Source organism: Coregonus clupeaformis, chromosome 27, assembly GCF_020615455.1.
Source record: "Coregonus clupeaformis isolate EN_2021a chromosome 27, ASM2061545v1, whole genome shotgun sequence".
Taxonomy (NCBI): Eukaryota; Metazoa; Chordata; class Actinopteri; order Salmoniformes; family Salmonidae; genus Coregonus; species Coregonus clupeaformis.
The window spans coordinates 48,367,826-48,387,891 of NC_059218.1; the positions used below are offsets into that span (position 1 = coordinate 48,367,826).

At 45.4% G+C, this 20,066-nt stretch overlaps 1 protein-coding gene across 2 annotated transcripts in view; it reads left to right on the forward strand.

Moving 5' to 3' along the window:
• The window catches only part of LOC121542039 (cell adhesion molecule 2), a 659,771-nt gene extending 642,112 nt beyond the window's left edge, over positions 1–17,659 (forward strand). For both annotated transcript variants that reach the window (XM_041851466.1, XM_041851467.1), the window contains 2 exons: positions 14,028–14,150; positions 16,997–17,659. In XM_041851466.1, coding sequence (XP_041707400.1) covers positions 14,028–14,150; positions 16,997–17,112 — 239 coding nt within the window. In that variant the 3' untranslated portion in view covers positions 17,113–17,659. The remainder of the gene's footprint in view (positions 1–14,027; positions 14,151–16,996) is intronic.
• Positions 17,660–20,066: the final 2,407 nt, after the last annotated feature.

Genomic DNA, 20,066 nt, shown 5'->3' on the forward strand with positions numbered 1-20,066 from the left:
CCCCATACCACGGACTGCCGCAGACACACCACCCAGATCAACCCCATACCACGGACTGCCGCACACACACCACCCAGATCAACCTCATACCACGGACTGCCGCACACACACCACCCAGATCAACCTCATACCACGGACTGCCGCACACACACCACCCAGATCAACCTCATACCACGGACTGCCGCAGACACACCACCCAGATCAACCTCATACCACGGACTGCCGCACACACACCACCCAGATCAACCCCATACCACGGACTGCCGCAGACACACCACCCAGATCAACCTCATACCACGGACTGCCGCACACACACCACCCAGATCAACCCCATACCACAGAAGGATGGGGAGCTGTAATAAAGACCCATTGGTGAGTTGATCCAAGACACGGAGGAACATGTTCTGTTGATCCAAGACACGGAGGAACATGTTCTGTTGATCCAAGACACGGAGGAACATGTTATATGATCCAAGACACTGAAGAACATGTTCTATGATCCAAGAAAATGAGGAACATGTTCTATGATCCAAGACACTGAAGAACATGTTCTATGATCCAAGACACTGAAGAACATGTTCTATGATCCAAGACACTGAAGAACATGTTCTATGATCCAAGACACTGAAGAACATGTTCTATGATCCAAGACACTGGTGTGTGTGTGTGTGTGTGTGTGTGTTTGTGTGTGTGTGTGTGTGTGTGTGTGTGTGTCGGAGTGTGTCGGAGTGTGTCGGAGTGTTTGTGTGTCCCCAAGAGGGATATGGGTCTCCCATGGCATCTGCCTCCTCCAGTTGAGTTTTTATTGAGCTGTTCTCTGGAACTGATAACTCATTTAATACTATCATCACATACACACCCACACACTCTTAAACACACACTTAAAAACATAATCTTTCCGTGATTGCACATCTCTATAAGAACTAATCAGTCACTAACAATACTTGTATTTCTTATTTTAACCTCAATACTGTTGTAAACTGTGAAATCCAGTGGCTGTCAATCAATTCAGAAGGGTTTGTACTTGAAATTATCTTCAGGTTGCCCTCACTTGCCAACACAACTTCCCTGAAATTAACCAAGAGTTGTGATGTACTGAGCTCTATGTTCATATTTTGATACTATCTGAAACACCTGGGCTATTCTGAGTGGGGAGGTGTTATTAAGGTGTTAGGGTCATTGAGGGTTTACAGAAACACTTCTAGTTCAGTGTAGGCCTTGGCATGGACCCACCCTAAACCTCTTTAATTTAAAGGAGCCTAACTCATGAGGACATGGCTCGAAGAGGAGAGACGGATTATAAATATTAAAAGAGGACTTTGCTCTGCCGCGCTCCGATATTAAATCACGCACACCAGAATGGCTGTGGCCTTATTAAAAGATAATGTGTTCTGCTAGAGACTGAAAAATGTATCACCCTTTCTCTCTCTCTCACTCCTTCTCTCTCTAACCCTCTCTCTCTCTCTCTCTCTCTCTCTCTCTCTCTCTCTCTCTCTCTCTCTCTCTCTCTCTCTCTCTCTCTCTCTCTCTCTCTCTCTCTCTCTCTCTCTCTCTCTCTCTCTCTCTCTCTCTCTCTGTCTCTTCTCTGTCTCTCGCTCGGTCTCGCTCTCTCTTTCTCTGTCTGTCTGTCTGTCTGTCTGTGTGTGTGTGTGTCTGTCTCTCTCTCTCTCTCTCTATTTCCTGGTGTATGTGATGAGAGAGAGAGAGAGAGACAGGGGAAAAGACAGAGATTAAAATAGAAATGTGGTAAATAGTGATAAAGACAGGAAGAGAAATCTGAAGAGGGAGGAAACACATTGTAACTGAGCTGCAGACAGGCAGAAGACAGAGGGAGGGATAATGAAATAGCTTGTATTATTCATATCAATCTCACAGAGGCCTGAGAAATTAGCTCTAATTTTCTTCTTCTTCTTCAGCCGACAGACACAAGTCTCTGAGGTCAATAGCCTATAAATACGGTATTAAATCAAGGACTGTGTAATGACACACAGTACAATGCAGTAAAATGTACTGTATCATACTGCAAAAAGTAAACGCTACCATAATCAGAATGAATGAATGCATCGATGAAATTCAATTGAGCGGGGAGGAGTTTGTATTTCACCGTATTTTACTATAATGACAAGGGATTGGTGCAAGCAAGGTTGGCTGCTAGGTAAAGTGTTTACACATTGCAGCATTTTATTGAACATTTTGGTGTTTTATATGACTTGCACTTCTACAGGGATGTGACATTGGAGCTCCGAGGTATGGATCGAAATCGCTAAGCAGTGTTCTTGGACGCAGTGCAGGCCGATGCCTGTATCACTTTATCAGAAGCAAGTGATCAATGACGTCTGAAGCGTCGTTTTTGTTTATCGAACAACCACCTGATTGGTTTGGTTTTGGTTTGGTAGGAGACAAAAAGGCTACGCTGTGCACGCGCTATGGGGTGTGGGACGTCATCTATAATCATTTGGCTGCTCTAAATGCTTTTCACCAGCAGGTGCCACTAGTGTTCACTGTGTCGATCAAAGCCTCGAGTAATGAACCTATTTTTAACACAATTGGCTGGAAAAACCTCAATGCTTCAGGAAGCTTCCCCATCACTACTAGAGGCCTTAAAGCAAGGGTGTCAAACTCATTCCATGGAGGGCCTAGTGTCTGCTGGTTTTTGGTTTCTCCTTTTAATGAAGACATAGACAACCAGGTGAGGGGAGTTCCTGACTACTCAGTGACCTTATTTCCTCAATCAGGTACAAGGGAGGAGTGAAAACCCGCAGACACTCGGCTCTCCGTGGGAATGAGTTTGACAAGCGCCTTAAGGACATGGTCAATTTTTCAACCATTTAAGGTTTAAGACTAGCTGCCACTCCAATCTGTCCCCATATTGATATATATATATATATATAACCACATAGGAGTTAAAATGCTGTACCAGAAGACAGGCTATGTGCCCATGTAACCAGTGTGAAATGGCTAGCTAGTTAGCGGTGCGCACTAGTAGCGTTTCAATCGGTGACGTCACTCGCTCTGAGACCTTGAAGTAGTTGTTTCCCTTTGCTCTGCGAGGGCCGCGGCTTTTGTGGAGCGATGGGTAACGGTGCTTCGAGGGTGACTGTTGTCGATGTGTGCAGAGGGTCCCTGGTTCAAGCCCAGGTAGGGGCGAGGAGAGGGACGGCAGCAACACTGTTACACCCACTGCCCACAAAATGAGGTGGAAACTGAGCTGCACTTCCTAACCTCCTGCCAAATGCATGACCATATTAGAGACACATATTTCCCTCAGATTACACAGACCCACAAAGAATTTGAATAAATTGATAAACTAACACATCTATTAGGTGAAATACCACAGTGTGCCATCACAGCAGCAATATTTGTGACATGTTGCCATACGAAAAGGGCAACCAGTGGAGCACAAACAACATTGTAAATACCACCACCAATATTATCTGTTTATTTATCTTCCCCTACTATTCGTACTACAACTTTTTGCTCATTGTTAAAAACACTGATCATGTAAGATTTGAAATGCACTGTATATCTTTTTGAAACCTTTGTGAGTGCAAAGGTTTACTGTTTATTAGTTGAATAAATTAATTTTAAAACATATGTTTCCCATGCCAATAAAGCCCCTTTGAATTAAATTAAATCGAGAGGACAGAGCAAGAGAGTTGGAGAAAGAGAGAGGACAAAGAGAGGACAAAGAGAGGACAGAGAGAGGACAGAGAGAGGACAGAGAGAGTGAGAGAGAGAGGACAGAGAGAGGACAGAGAGAGTGAGAGACAGAGGACAGAGAGAGGACAGAGAGAGGACAGAGAGAGTGAGAGAGGGTGGGACAGAGAGAGAGAAAGAGAGAAGACAGAAAGTGAAAGAGAGAGAGAGAAGAGAGAGATGACAGAGAGAGAGTGGGAGAGCGAGAGAGAGAGTTAGAGGGAGAAGGTTAGAGAGAGAGAGAGAGAGAGAGAGAGAGAGAGAGAGAGAGAGAGAGAGAGAGAGAGAGAGAGAGAGAGAGAGAGAGAGTTAGAGGGAGAAGGTGAGAGAGAGAGAGAGAGAGAGAGAGAGAGAGAGAGAGAGAGAGAGAGAGAGAGAGAGAGAGAGAGAAAGAAAGACAGAAAGAGAGAGAGAGAGAGAGAGAGAGAGAGAGAGAGAGAGAGAGACCCATCCTGCGACGTAAGAGGTACAGTGTGTTCAGACCCTTTGACTTTTTCCACATTTCGTTACAGCCTTATTTTAATTCACAGTTGGCTACCGGACATTTAAATATCTAGCTAGCTAGCAATTAACAATATATTACAATATTCTATAAGTGTTAAATAGCTAGCGTTAGCTCGTCAATTTGCAAAGAAGAACTTGGCTAACTTAGCTAACGTTAATGTCGTTAGCTATGTTGGCTAATGTCATTACGCGTTAGCTAGCTAGCTATCTAACTTAACTTACCGGTCGCGCAGTTCCTCTACCACTGTCTCTCCTATCATGGACAACACCTTCTCCTCCAGCTGGTCCACATGAATGGTTAATACACCCCCCCGACTTGATGTCGGACCGCTTTGTTGTGTGGCACCCCCGACGGCAGAGACCGACTCGGCCACTCTCGCCCATCCTCTCTTTTTGGTCCCTGCAGTTATAGACCCCAACAGCAACCTTTTCCTGGCTGCCATTTCCTCCTCCATCACTCCTGGCTGCCATTTCCTCCACCATCACTCCTGGCTGCCATTTCCTCCTCCATTACTCCTGGCTGCCATTTCCTCCACCATCACTTACATTTACATTTACGTCATTTAGCAAACACTCTTATCCAGAGCAACTTACAAATTGGTGCATTCACCTTATAGCCAGTGGGATAACCACTTTACAATATGTTTTTTTATTTTTTTTATTTTTTGGGGGGGGTGGGGTAAGGGGGGGTAGAAGGATTACTTTATCCTATCCCAGGTATTCCTTAAAGAGGTGGGGTTTCAAGTGTCTCTGGAAGGTGGTGAGTGACTCCGCTGTCCTGGCGTCGTGAGGGAGCTTGTTCCACCATTGGGGTGCCAGAGCAGCGAACAGTTTTGACTGGGCTGAGCTGGAACTGTGCTTCCGCCGAGGTAGGGGGGCCAGCAGGCCAGAGGTGGATGAACGCAATGCCCTCGTTTGGGTGTAGGGACTGATCAGAGCCTGAAGGTACGGAGGTGCCGTTCCCCTCACAGCTCCGTAGGCAAGCACCATGGTCTTGTAGCAGATGCGAGCTTCAACTGGAAGCCAGTGGAGTGTGCGGAGGAGCGGGGTGACGTGAGAGAACTTGGGAAGGTTGAACACCAGACGGGCTGCGGCATTCTGGATGAGTTGTAGGGGTTTAATGGCACAGGCATAACAACAGCGAGTTGCAGTAATCCAGACGGGAGATGACAAGTGCCTGGATTAGGACCTGTGCCGCTTCCTGTGTAAGGCAGGGTCGTACTCTCCGAATGTTGTAGAGCATGAACCTACAGGATCGGGTCACCGCCTTGATGTTAGCGGAGAACGACAGGGTGTTGTCCAGGGTCACGCCAAGGCTCTTCGCACTCTGGGAGGAGGACACAACGGAGTTGTCAACCGTGATGGCGAGATCATGGAACAGGCAGTCCTTCCCCGGGAGGAAGAGCAGCTCCGTCTTGCCAAGGTTCAGCTTGAGGTGGTGATCCATCATCCATACTGATATGTCTGCCAGACATGCAGAGATGCGATTCGCCACCTGGTTATCAGAAGGGGGAAAGGAGAAGATTAGTTGTGTGTCGTCTGCGTAGCAATGATAGGAGAGGCCATGCGAGGATATGACAGAGCCAAGTGACTTGGTGTATAGCGAGAATAGGAGAGGGCCTAGGACTGAGCCCTGGGGGACACCAGTGGTGAGAGCACGTGGTGCGGAGACAGATTCTCGCCACGCCACTTGGTAGGAGCGACCGGTCAGGTAGGACGCAATCCAAGAGTGAGCCGCGCCGGAGATGCCCAGCTCGGAGAGGGTGGAGAGGAGGATCTGATGGTTCACAGTATCAAAGGCAGCAGACAGGTCTAGAAGGACAAGAGCAGAGCACTTCAAGCTATTGTTTGCTGAAGTTTTTATTGCGCTTTCCTTGGTTATCAATTTTTGTTTTTGATATAGCTGATGGCTATAATGTGTGAAAAATAACGTTTGTTTTTGTGTATAAATCTTGAAAAATCAACACTTTATTATAGCCAAATCCTATCTGTCCTGTCACATATTTATTGTCAATGACACATAAGATATTTACAAAGTTCCTAAGAAAACTATGAATTCCTAAGATCATTTTGAGGAATTCCACTTACAAACTATCTTCTGACCTTCTTATTTTTTTTTATTTTCCTTAAGAAACTTCTTATGTTTTTTCGTAAGTAGTGTTTTGTGAATCATGCCCATGGAGGGCAGGCAGTGTGCCCCCAGTGATGTGTTGGGGAGACCACACCACCCTCTGGAGAGCCCTGCAGTTGCGGGCGGTGCGGTTGCCATACCAGGCGGTGATACAGCCCGACAGGAAGCTTTCAATTGTGCATCTGTAAAAGTTTGTGAGGATTTTAGGTGCCAAGCCAAATTTCTTCAGCCTCCTGAGGTTGAAGAGGCTCTGTTGCGCCTTCTTCACCACACTGTCTGCGTGGGTGGACCATTTCAGTTTGTCGGTGATGTGTACGCCAAGGAACTTGAAGCTTTCCACCTGCTCCTCTGTGGTCCCGTCGATGTGGATAGGGGGGTGCAACCTCTGCTGAAGTCCACGATCAGCTCCTTCATTTTGTTGATGTTGAGGGAGAGGTTATTTTCCTGGCACCACACTCCCAGAGCCCTCACCTCCTCCCTGTAGGCTGTCTCGTCATTGTTGGTAATGAAGCCTACTACTGTTGTGTCGTCTGCAAACTTGATGATTGAGTTGGAGGCATGCTTGGCCACACAGTCATGGGTGAACAGGGAGTACAGGAGGGGGCTGAGCACGCACCCTTGTTGAGGATCAAATGAAATGACATCTTATTTGTCATATGCGCCGAATACAACAGGCGTAGACCTTACAGTGAAATGCTTACTTACAAGCCTTTAACCAAAAATGCAATTTTAAGAAAGAATACCAAAATAATTCACACAAAAATACAAGATAAAATAATACGAAATAAAAGTAACAAATAATTAAAGAGCAGCAGTAAAAATAACAATAGCGAGGCTATATACAGGGGGTACCGGTACCGAGTCAATGTGCGGGGGCACAACAGAGAGTAGCAGCAGCGTAAAAGAGGGGGTGGGGGGACAATGCAAATAGTCTGGGTAGCCATTTCATTAGATGTTCAGGAGTCTTATGGCTTGAGGGTAGAAGCTGTTTTGAAGCCTCTTGGACCTAGACTTGGCGCTCCGGTACCGCTTGCCGTGTGGTAGCAAAGAGAACAGTCTATGACTAGGGTGGCTGGAGTCTTTGACAATTTTTAGGGCCTTCCTCTGACACTGCCTGTAATAGAGGTTCTTGATGGCAGGAAGCTTGGCCCCAGTGATGTACTGAGCCGTACGCACTACCCTCTGTAGTGCCTTGCGGTCAGAAGCAGAGCAGTTGCCATACCAGGCAGTGATGCAAGCAGTCAGGATGCTCTCGATGGTGCAGCTGTAGAACCTTTTGAGGATCCGAGGACCCATGCCAAATCTTTTCAGTCTCCTTAGGGGGGATAGGTTTTGTCGTGCCCTCTTCACGACTGTCTTGGTGTGCTTGGACCATGTTAGTTTGTTGGTGATGTGGACACCAAGGAACTTGAAGCTCTCAACCTGTTCCACTACAGCCCCGTCGATGAGAATGGGGGCGTGCTCAGTCCTCTTCTTTTTCCTGTAGTCCACAATCATCTCCTTTGACTTGATCACGTTGAGGGAGAGGTTGTTGTCCTGGCACCTCCCTATAGGCTGTCTCGTTATTGTCGGTGATGAGGCCAACCACTGTTGTGTCATCAGCAAACTTAATGATGGTGTTGGAGTCGTGCCTGGCCATGCAGTCATGAGTGAACAGGGAGTACAGGAAGGGACTGAGCACGCACCCCTGAGGGGCCCCCGTGTTGAGGATCAGCGTGGCGGATGTGTTGTTTCCTACATTCACCACCTGGGGGCAGCCCGTCAGGAAGTCCAGGACCCAGTTGCACAGGGCGGGGTTCAGACCCAGGGCCTCAAGCTTAATGATGAGCTTGGAGGGTACTATGGTGTTGAATGCTGAGCTATAGTCAATGAACAGCATTCTTACATAGGTATTCCTCTTGTCCAGATGGGATAGGGCAGTGTGCAGAGTGATGGCGATTGCATCGTCTGTGGATCTATTGGGGCGGTAAGCAAATTGAAGTTGGTCTAGGTTGGCTGGTAAGGTAGAGGTGATATGATCCTTGACTAGTCTCTCAAAGCACTTCATGATGACAGACGTGAGTGCTACGTGGCGATAGTCATTTAGTTCAGTTAGCTTTGCTTTCTTGGGTACAGGAACAATGGTGGCCATCTTGAAGCAAGTGGGGACAGCAGACTGTGATTAGCGAGAGATTGAATATGTCCGTAAACACACCAGCCAGCTGGTCTGCGCATGCTCTGAGGACGCGGCTAGGGTGACGTCTGGGCCTGCAGCCTTGCGAGGGTTAACTTGCTTAAACGTCGGCTACGGAGAAGGAGAGCCACAGTCCTCGGGAGCGTCCCGCGTTGGTGGCACTGTGTTATCCTCAAAGCGGGCGAAAGAAGGTGTTTAGCTTGTCTGGGAGCAAGACGTCGGTGCTTGTTTTCCCTTTGTAATCCGTGATTGTCTGGAGTCCCTGCCACATACGTCTCGTGTCTGAGCCGTTGAATTGCGGCTCCACTTTGTCTCTATACTGACGTTTTGCCTGTTTGATTGCCTTACGGAGGGCATAACTGTTCTGTTTGTATCTCGTCCCCCTGTGTGCTGAAGGTAACAGGTTCTTGTCCAGTTCTGGCATTTAGATCGCCACAGACTAGTACATGTCCCTGGGCCTGTAAATTATTGATCTCCCCCTCTAGGATGGAGAAGCTGTCTTCATTAAAGTATGGGGATTCTAGTGGGGGGATATAGGTAGCACACAGGACATTTCCTTTTGAATTTCTATCCAGATGTAAAATGTTCCTGTTCTGATGATGATAGAGTGAGTTAAGTCATTTGTCTGCTGTAGTTTGCTGTCAGTAAAAAAAAAAAAAAAATGTTTTAATGAAGTTTGTTTCCTTTTTAGCCCTCGATGCTATTCAATGATATATGCTATTTTTAGTCCAGTTCAACTGAATAAAATAATCACTTTCCCTGTACCGCCTCCCTTCATCTTTCTCTCTCTCTCTCTCTGTCTATATCCCCATCTCTCTCTCTAAATAGGTGAGCAGCAGGCTTTGTATCACTCCATAACTCTCCACCTGGCTGTCACACTTGACCACACACAGCCTGTGGTCACTCTGTTGCGGTCTGGCTTGATCAGTAGAGCGGACAGCTGAGGAATGTTGAATTGGCAACACCTGGCGAAAAAAAAGGGGAGAGAGAGAGAGAGAGAGAGAGAGAGAGAGTGGGAGAGAGAGAGAGAGAGAGAGAGTAGAGAGAGAGAGAGAGAGAGAGAGAGAGAGAGAGAGAGAGAGAGAGAGAGAGAGAGAGAGAGAGAGAGGGGGGGGGTTAGAGGGAGAGAGGGAGAGAGAGAGAGAGAGAGAGAGAGAGAGACAAAGAGAGACAGAGAGAGAGAGAGAGAGAGAGAGAGAGAGAGAGAGAGAGAGAGAGAGAGAGAGAGAGAGAGAGAGAGAGACAGAGAGAGAGAGAGAGAGAGACAGAGAGAGAGAGACAGAGAGAGAGAGTGAGAGAGAGAGAGAGAGACAGAGAGAGAGAGAGAGAGAGAGAGAGAGAGACAGAGAGAGAGAGAGAGACGAGAGAGAGAGAGAGAGAGAGAGAGAGAGAGAGAGAGACAGAGAGAGAGAGAGAGAGAGAGAGAGAGAGAGAGCAGAGAGAGAGAGAGAGAGAGGGAGGGGGGTTAGAGGGAGAGGGTGCGAGAGAGAGAGAGAGACATATGTCTGCTGTAGTTTGGTGTCAGTGCAAAAAAAAAAAACGTTTGTTTCCTTTTCAGCCATCGGTGCAATTCAATGATATATGCTGTTTTTACTCCAGTTCAACTGAATAAATCAGTATTCATTCCATTCAGTGAGGATTTAGAAAATGGGCCATAGGACAGAAACTAGGTCATAGGGCATAGGGAATGATCTAGGTCTGTATTCCAAAATGGCATCCTATTCCCTACATAGTTCACTACTTTGCAGAGCATTGTGGGCCCTGGTCCAAAGTAGTGCACTATACAGTATAGGAAATAGGATGCCATTTGGCCCCCTAACAGGGTCCATAGAGGATATGTTCTATATTCAGTGTTCTATATTCAGTGTTCTATATTCAGTGTTCTTTATTCAGTGTTCTTTATTCAGTGTTCTTTATTCAGTGTTCTTTATTCAGTGTTCTATATTCAGTGTTCTTTATTCAGTGTTCTATATTCAGTGTTCTATATTCAGTGTTCTATATTCAGTGTTCTTTATTCAGTGTTCTTTATTCAGTGTTCTTTATTCACATTGTACACTGAACAAAAATATAAACGCAACAGTGTTGGTCTTAGTTTCATGAGCTGAAATAAAAAGGTTCCATACGCACAAAAAGCTTATTTCTCTTGAATGTTTTCCACAAATGTGTTTACATCCTCTGTTAGTGAGCATTTCTCCTATGCCAAGATAATCCATCCACCAGACAGGTGTGGCATATCAAGAAGCTGATTAAACAGCATGACCATTACACAGGTGCACCTTGTGCTGGGGACAATAAAAGGCCACTCTAAAATGTGCAGTTTTGTCACAAAACACAATGCCACAGATGTCTCAAGATTTTAGGGAGTGTGCAATTGGCATGCTGACTGCAGGAATGTCCACCAGAGCTGTTGCCAGATAATTTAATTAAAATGTCTCTACCAATGTCGTTTTAGAGAATTTGGCAGTGTGGCATGTCCAACTGGCCTCACAACCGCAGACCACATTGTATGGCGTTGTGTGGGCGAGCGGTTTGCTGATATCAACGTTGTGAACAGAGTGCCCCATGGTGGCGGTGGGATTATGGTATGGGCAGGCATATGCTACGGACAACGAACACAATTGCATTTTATCGATGGCAATTTGAATGCACAGAGATACCGTGACGAGGTCCCAAGGCCCATTGTGAGGCCCATTTTTTGTAAGGTATCTTTGACCAACAGATGTACAGTTTATCTGTATTCCCAGTCATGTGAAATCCATAGATTAGGGCCTAATGAATTTATATTAATTGACTGATTTCTTCGTATGAACTGTAACTCAGTAAAATCCCCAAAAATATTTGCATGTTGCGTTTATATTTTTGTTCAGCATATCATTTTTCTCAAAGGATCATATTGATTTCCTGCTCACATCGGAGGATTATGATTCAACAGACTTCTATATATTGGATATGTTTGATGTTCATGCTTCTAATGAATTCTTATCTATAATTTTTCATTCATTCATTTAGCATTCTTGTCAATTATTTTTCAATGGTCATTCATTTAGCATTTAGCATTCTTATCTATTATTTTTTCAATGGTCATCCATTTAGCATTTAGCATTCTTGTCAATTATTTTTCATTCATTCATGATTCAATCACATTTAGCTGCTTCCTTTTCAGACAAAGTCATCCGCTTTGTACATCTGCTCAATTCTACTCCAAAGACAAAAATCTTGAAGATGTATAATAGCTTCAGTCAATGTCATATTATAATAGGGCTGTGGTCAAAGGTAGTGCACTATATAAGGGAATAGGGTGCATATTTGGGAAGCAACCTTCTACTTCCTCATGAGAAAACAGATCTGGGTTTTATGCATTTATTTCCATTTCCATGTCCTGGTTTCCATGTGGTGTTTTATTTAGCTGCACTGTCCTTCCACGTCTCTGTGGGGGGTCTCTCTCTTTCTGTCCTTCCATGTCTCTGTGGGGGTCTCTCTCTTTCTGTCCTTCCATGTCTCTGTGGGGAGTCTCTCTCTTTCTGTCCTTCCATGTCTCTGTGGGGAGTCTCTCTCTTTCTGTCCTTCCATGTCTCTGTGGGGAGTCTCTGAATAATCTGAATGATTTTACTCCTCTTTCTGTCCTTCCATGTCTCTGTGGGGCGTCTCTCTCTTTCTGTCCTTCCATGTCTCTGTGGGGGGTCTCTCTCTTTCTGTCCTTCCATGTCTCTGTGGGGAGTCTCTGAATAATCTGAATGATTTTACTCCTCTTTCTGTCCTTCCATGTCTCTGTGGGGGGGTCTCTCTCTTTCTGTCCTTCCATGTCTCTGTGGGGGGTCTCTCTCTTTCTGTCCTTCCATGTCTCTGTGGGGAGTCTCTGAATAATCTGAATGATTTTACTCCTCTTTCTGTCCTTCTATGTCTCTGTGGGGCGTCTCTCTCTTTCTGTCCTTCCATGTCTCTGTGGGGGGTCTCTCTCTTTCTGTCCTTCCATGTCTCTGTGGGGAGTATCTCTCTCTCTGTCCTTCCATGTCTCTGTGGGGGGTCTCTCTCTTTCTGTCCTTCCATGTCTCTGTGGTGGGTCTCTCTCTTTCTGTCCTTCCATGTCTCTGTGGAGGGGTCTCTCTCTTTCTGTCCTTCCTTGTCTCTGTGGGGGGTCTCTCTCTCTGTCCTTCCATGTCTCTGTGGGGGGGTCTCTCTCTTTCTGTCCTTCCATGTCTCTGTGGGGAGTCTCTCTCTTTCTGTCCTTCCATGTCTCTGTGGGGCGTCTCTCTCTTTCTGTCCTTCCATGTCTCTGTGGGGGGTCTCTCTCTCTCTTTCTGTGGCCTTTCTCGTTCCATTCTTTTTCACTCTCTTTTTGTTTTACATTTTAGCAGACGCTCTTGTCCATTTGGCAGAAGGAATGTCCTTCTCCCTCCGGGTGGCAGGTCTTAGCTCTGTATGTGTGCGTGTGCGTGTGCGTGTTTGTTGTGTCAGCCTCTACAGTACCTTGTCATTATTTATATTGTAGCGTCTGATTGTTGAAGCAAAAAATGAACACCCTTGCCTTTCTTGCAATAACACTCACATTTGACTTTTCTTTCTAGCTCTGACTTTGCTGATAGCTACTTTATTGAGGAAAAATTTACTTACGATGACTGTGATATGTGGTTTTCTCACCTACACAAAAAGGTGCTATCTAGAACCCAAAAATGTTTTTTTGGCTGTTCCCATAGGAGAACCCTTTGAAGAACCCTTTTGGTTCCAGGTAGAACCCTTTTGGTTCCAGGTAGAACCCTTCTGGATATCATGTAGAGCACCTAAAGGGTTCTACATGTAACCAATTAGGGTTTTCCTATGGGGACAGCCGAATAACCCTTTAGGAACTCTAAGAGTGTATCAGTGAATGCACTGAAAGTGGCTCTGGATAAGAGCGTCTGTTAAATGACTAAAATGTAAAATGAGAGAAAATGACAGCAGCTCACTGATGCTTATCCCTCTCTTTCTTTTGTCATCTCCCTCCCTCCCCTCCTCTCCCATCCCCCTCCTCCCCTCTCTCTCTCTCTCCTTCCTCCATCTCCCTCCCTCCATCTCCCTCCCCTCCTCTCCCATCCCCCTCCTCCCCTCCCTCTCTCTCTCCTCCCTCCAACTCCCTCCCTCCATCTCCCTCCCCAACTCTCTCCTCCATCTCCCTCCCTCTCTCTCTCCTCCCTCCATCTCCCTCCCTCCATCTCCCCCCTCTCTCTCTCTCTCTCTCCTCCCTCCATCTCCCTCCCTCCATCTCCCTCCCTCTCTCTCTATCTCCTCCCTCCATCTCCCTCCCTCTCTCTCTCCTCCCTCCATCTCCCTCCCTCTCTCTCTCCTCCCTCCATCTCCCTCTCTCTCTACTCCCTCCATCTCCCTCCCTCCATCTCCCTCCCTCTCTCTCTCCTCCCACCCTCCATCCCCCTCCTCTCTCCTCTCTTCCTCCTCCTCTCTTCCTCCTCCTCTCTCCTCTCTTCCTCCTCCTCCCACCCTCCATCCCCCTCCTCTCTCCTCTCTTCCTCCTCCTCCTCCTCTCTCTAGACCCCAACGCCATGGGCCAGCATGGACCAGACCACGCTCTGATTGGAGGAGTGGTGGCAGTGGTCGTCTTCGTCACCCTGTGTCTAATCATCGTTCTGGGCCGCTACCTGGCCAGGCATAAAGGTACCTGGTACACGCTGCACCTGTAAAACACCTGACACACCTGTAAAACACACCTGTTAAACACCTAAAGATAACACACCTGACGGTAGGAAAACTGATCGTAACACACCTGACCAATTCTCTTTGTCTATCCAGTTTGTTTATAATCAGGTTCATAGCCGGGCATAAAGGTAGGTCACCTGACAATAACACACCTGACAATAACACACCTGACAATAACACACCTGACAATAACACACCTGACCAACTCTATTAAATATATAACCAGATATCAGGTATAAAGGTAGGTCACCTGACAATAACACACCTGACCAACTCTATTAAATATATAACCAGATATCAGGTATAAAGGTAGGTCACCTGACAATAACACACCTGACCAACTCTATTAAATATATAACCAGATATCAGGTATAAAGGTAGGTCACCTGACAATAACACACCTGACCAACTCTATTAAATATATAACCAGATATCAGGTATAAAGGTAGGTCACCTGACAATAACACACCTGACAATAACACATCTGACCAACTCTATTAAATATATAACCAGATATCAGGTATTAAGGTAGGTCACCTGACAATAACACACCTGACCAACTCTATTAAATATATAACCAGATATCAGGTATAAAGGTAGGTCACCTGACAATAACACACCTGACCAATTCTATTAAATATATAACCAGATATCAGGTATAAAGGTAGGTCACCTGACAATAACACATCTGACCAATTCTATTAAATATATAACCAGATATCAGGTATAAAGGTAGGTCACCTGACAATAACACACCTGACCAATTCTATTAAATACATAACCAGATATCAGGTATAAAGGTAGGTCACCTGACAATAACACACCTGACCAACTCTATTAAATATATAACCAGATATCAGGTATAAATGTAGGTCACCTGACAATAACACACCTGACCAATTCTATTAAATATATAACCAGATATCAGGTATAAAGGTAGGTCACCTGACAATAACACACCTGACCAATTCTATTAAATATATAACCAGGTATCAGGCATAAAGGTAAGTCACCTGACAATAACACACCTGACCAATTCTATTAAATATATAACCAGATATCAGGTATAAAGGTAGGTCACCTGACAATAACACATCTGACCAACTCTATTAAATATATAACCAGATATCAGGTATAAAGGTAGGTCACCTGACAATAACACACCTGACCAACTCTATTAAATATATAACCAGATATCAGGTATAAAGGTAGGTCACCTGACAATAACACACCTGACCAACTCTATTAAATATATAACCAGATATCAGGTATAAAGTTAGGTCACCTGACAATAACACACCTGACCAATTCTATTAAATATATAACCAGATATCAGGTATAAAGGTAGGTCACCTGACAATAACACACCTGACCAACTCTATTAAATATATAACCAGATATCAGGTATAAAGGTAGGTCACCTGACAATAACACACCTGACCAATTCTATTAAATATATAACCAGATATCAGGTATAAAGGTAGGTCACCTGACAATAACACACCTGACCAACTCTATTAAATATATAACCAGATATCAGGTATAAAGGTAGGTCACCTGACAATAACACACCTGACCAACTCTATTAAATATATAACCAGATATCAGGTATAAAAGGTAGGTCACCTGACAATAACACACCTGACCAACTCTATTAAATATATAACCAGATATCAGGTATTAAGGTAACACACCTGACAATAACACACCTGACCAACTCTAACCAGTGTCTGTAGCCCAATTAAAATAACCAGGGCTACCTGCAGGGCCGGGCATAAAAGTAACACACCTGACAATAACACACATGGCCATTCAACTCCCAGCTTTCCTTGAATCTACATTACGAAGCATATCTCATAAAAAATATTTAGCTCTGACCATCAGCAAACAGGTGTTTCAGGACAATTGTTCCTATATTCGTCTGGAAGGACCATGAAGGGGTATTTTACATAGACATTAAAACCAGTATATAGTGATAGTGCTGACGTCATCCACGTATTCCCATGGAAAACACCCGAAGCCGGAAGTATTTGAATTTGTAGAGCGCCACGTTGCTGAAGGGCACCAAAAAAATCGCTAAGGATCATGTTGAAAGTGGACATAACTAGCAAAGGATCATGGTTCGATGTAGTCTTTTTGGATCATGGTCGATGTAGTCTTTTTGGATCATGGTTCGATGTAGTCTTTTTGGATCATGGTCGATGTAGTCTTTTTCATCCTGCCTGAGAGAGTTTAATGGAGCGTCCTCGTAGTCTGACAGGTCCGTGATTGGTCAGTGTCAGCACGTGGTCCTGTGATTGGTCAGTGTCAGCACGTGGTCATGTGATTGGTCTCTGTCAGCACGTGGTCCTGTGATTGGTCAGTGTCAGCACGTGGTCCTGTGATTGGTCAGTGTCAGCACGTGGTCCTGTGATTGGTCAGTGTCAGCACGTGGTCCTGTGATTGGTCAGTGTCAGCACGTGGTCCTGTGACTGGTCAGTGTCAGCACGTGGTCCTGTGATTGGTCAGTGTCAGCACGTGGTCCTGTGACTGGTCAGTGTCAGCACGTGGTCCTGTGATTGGTCAGTGTCAGCACGTGGTCCTGTGTGATGACAATTGTAGTAGTCAAATGGATCAGTATTTAATTAAATATCTCGATTTGTAGCGAAAAAAGAATTCACCGTGGGGATCGAACTTGATCATAGTAAACTAATTTCATAGCCTAAAACATCCGTCCAACTGGAGTTTTTTTTAACATATTGTTGTTGTCTGTTATCCAATAGGAACGTACCTCATATCTTCTCTTCCTGTCTGTTGTCCAATAGGAACGTACCTGACCAACGAGGCCAAAGGAGCGGACGACGCGCCTGATGCTGATACGGCTATCATCAACGCAGAGGGCAACACACATGCTGAGGAGAAGAAGGAGTACTTTATCTAGACTGTAGAGGGCGCTCTGATCTGCTGCCCCCTCTTGCTCTCTGTCTTTATCTCTCTAGTCCCCTATCTCTCTCCCTCTCTCATTCACTTTATCTCTCTCCGTACCGTTCTATACTTTATTTAGACTGCAGAGGGCGCTATGCTGCTCCCTCTCTCTCTCTCTCTCTCTCTCTCTCTCTCTCACCCTCTTTCCCTCTCTCTCTTTCTCTTTCACCCTTTTTCTCTCTCGCCCTCTTTCTCTCTCTCTTTCCATTTCTCCTTCTCTCTCTCTCTCCACTGCCCCTGCTGCGTCACTAAGGAAACCCCTTGGGCAGTCCACAGAGAGGAAATACTCCTCCTCCTTTTTCCCCTCATCCCTCCTTTCTGTTCTCTTTTTTTATCATTTCATTCCGCCCTTCACTTCTTCTACACTTTTCATTTTATTTTTTTAACCGTCCTTGTTTCTGATGCCGGCCTTCGTTTATTTTTAAAGGCAACGCCATCTACTGGCTGTCTGGAGCCATTTGTCGATTTTACATGTTGTGTGAAATAAACCCCTGAGAAATCTGCATATCCACCGACACCACATCAGACTCCTTATTAAAACGCCTAAACACTTCCTCATACCCCCACACACACACACTCCCTGTCTCCACACACACACACACACACACTAACACACACACACACACTAACACACACACACACACTAACACACACATTCCCTGTCTACACACACACACCCTCATGTTTACACGGTGCCTAAATATTCCGCCTTCATTCACACTGTCAGTAATGCTGTTGTAGAACTGTTTTATGGAATTCATTTACAGCGATGTTACAAAGGCTTTATTTTTCTTTCACCAGTCATTTCACAGCTTCTAGGCTTTTGTTAATTAAACATATTTGGCTTTTTATTTAAATGAATATGTGTGCTGGTTACACCTTATGTCTTTCAGACTGAATGATACTTTAGATGATCTGTCCCGTTCACTGACCCCTTCACTGTCCCGTTCACTGTCCCCTTCACCGCCCCCTTCACTGTCCCGTTCACTGTCCCCTTTCACTACCCCTTCACTGTCCCCTTCACTTCCCCTTCACCGCCCCCTTCACTGTCCCCTTCACTGTCCCGTTCACTGTCCCCTTTCACTACCCCTTCACTGTCCCCTTCACTTCCCCTTCACTGCCCCCTTCACTATATCATTCACTGTTCCCTTCACTGTCCCCTTCACTGTCCCCTTCACTTCCCCTTCACTGCCCCCTTCACTATATCATTCACTGTTCCCTTCACTGTCCCCTTCACTTCCCCTTCACTGCCCCCTTCACTATATCATTCACTGTTCCCTTCACTGTCCCCTTCACTGTCCCCTTTACTGTCCCCTTCACTGTCCCCTTCACTGTCCCCTTTACTGTCCCCTTTACTGTCCCCTTCACTGTCCCCTTTACTGTCCCCTTCACTGTCCCCTTTACTGTCCCCTTTACTGTCCCCTTCACTGTCCCCTTTACTGTCCCCTTCACTGTCCTCTTTACTGTCCCCTTTACTGTCCCCTTCACTGTCCCCTTCACCACCCCTTCACTACTCTTCACTGTCCCCTTTACTGTCCCCTTCACTGTTCCCTTTACTGTCCCCTTCACTGTCCCCTTCACTGTCCTCTTTACTGTCCCCTTTACTGCCCCCTTCACGACCCCTTCACTGTCCCCTGAATAAAACTGTACCCGAGAAAAAGAATAGACTTGTAAACAAGAGAACTTGCCTCCTGTTTGATAGAATTAGGACAAAGGTTTTTCTTATATAAAACAAACTGTACTCAAGAAAAAATGCCCCGTTGTATGATGAGACAGAGGTTTTGTGTGAGCGCTGTTAGCCAGACATGTTGTGTGTAATTTGTTCTTCATTATTAGTCCATATAGATGGTAGAGTCTTCAAGACAGACGAACCGACTGATCATTAATGACACTCATAATATAATTCTGAACACCAAAAAGGTACGAAAGCAATGCTGGGGTGAAGGTTTATATCAAATGAAATGAAACAACAATCAATCAATTAATGTCTTGCTTTTTTTAATCATGCATAATCATTACCTTGATTACTGCGGCTGTCTGTGACACGTGATGCATCTGTCTGTATATACCTGTTCAGAACCCTGCTGCGCCAACGCAACTCTCTCACAGTGTCACCTTGGCAACTTAGTATCTATCTATCTACAGCACTCTCAGTTTGCCAAAGGGATGTAGAACAATGCTATATTTTGGGTAGTCAGTGCTTGACTTGGGCCGGAGCTGTCTGGAGCTGTTGGGGAACTGCGTACCGTCTCCTTTATAAAACAAAGTGGCCTATCACCGGCCCGGATTCACACACAGCGGCACGTGTGCACTCATATCCTAATTCCTAATTTTGTGCAAGCTTATTTGACACTAGTCTGTGTGAATCCGGTGTATATGCGTGCCGGTATACTGTTTGAGTTTTTTAAAAAATGCGCAGATTGAGAATGTGCCAGCCTGAATGTGCAGGATGCGCTGTTCCAGGTTGTTAAATGAGGGTTCTTAAGGTCATGGAAAATCCCTGGAAAAAAAGTCATGGAATTGTATTATTGGGTTTTCCTTTTTAAATGTATTATCAATCGCTTAAAAATCGACATATCAGCCCTGATCAGAATTAGGTGTACCCTTCAGCCCGTCTGTGTGTGCTGTGGATCATCTGTGTGCCCAGTGCAGTGGGCCGTTGACTGAGGAGAGAGAGAGAGAGAGAGAGAGAGAGAGAGAGAGAATGTTTCAGCAGCAGGTAGCCTATAGAATAGTGCTAGACTAACCGAATAGCCAATTCAAAACATAACTAGCCATGCTACAAGCTATCTGTTTAGCTATAGACCTAAGCATTAAACGTCGTTGACTCACTGTCGCCCTTCCAATGGCTCCGTTGAGAAATACATCTGACACCGTTATTTGAAATCTGGGATTCCCCTCTATTAAACA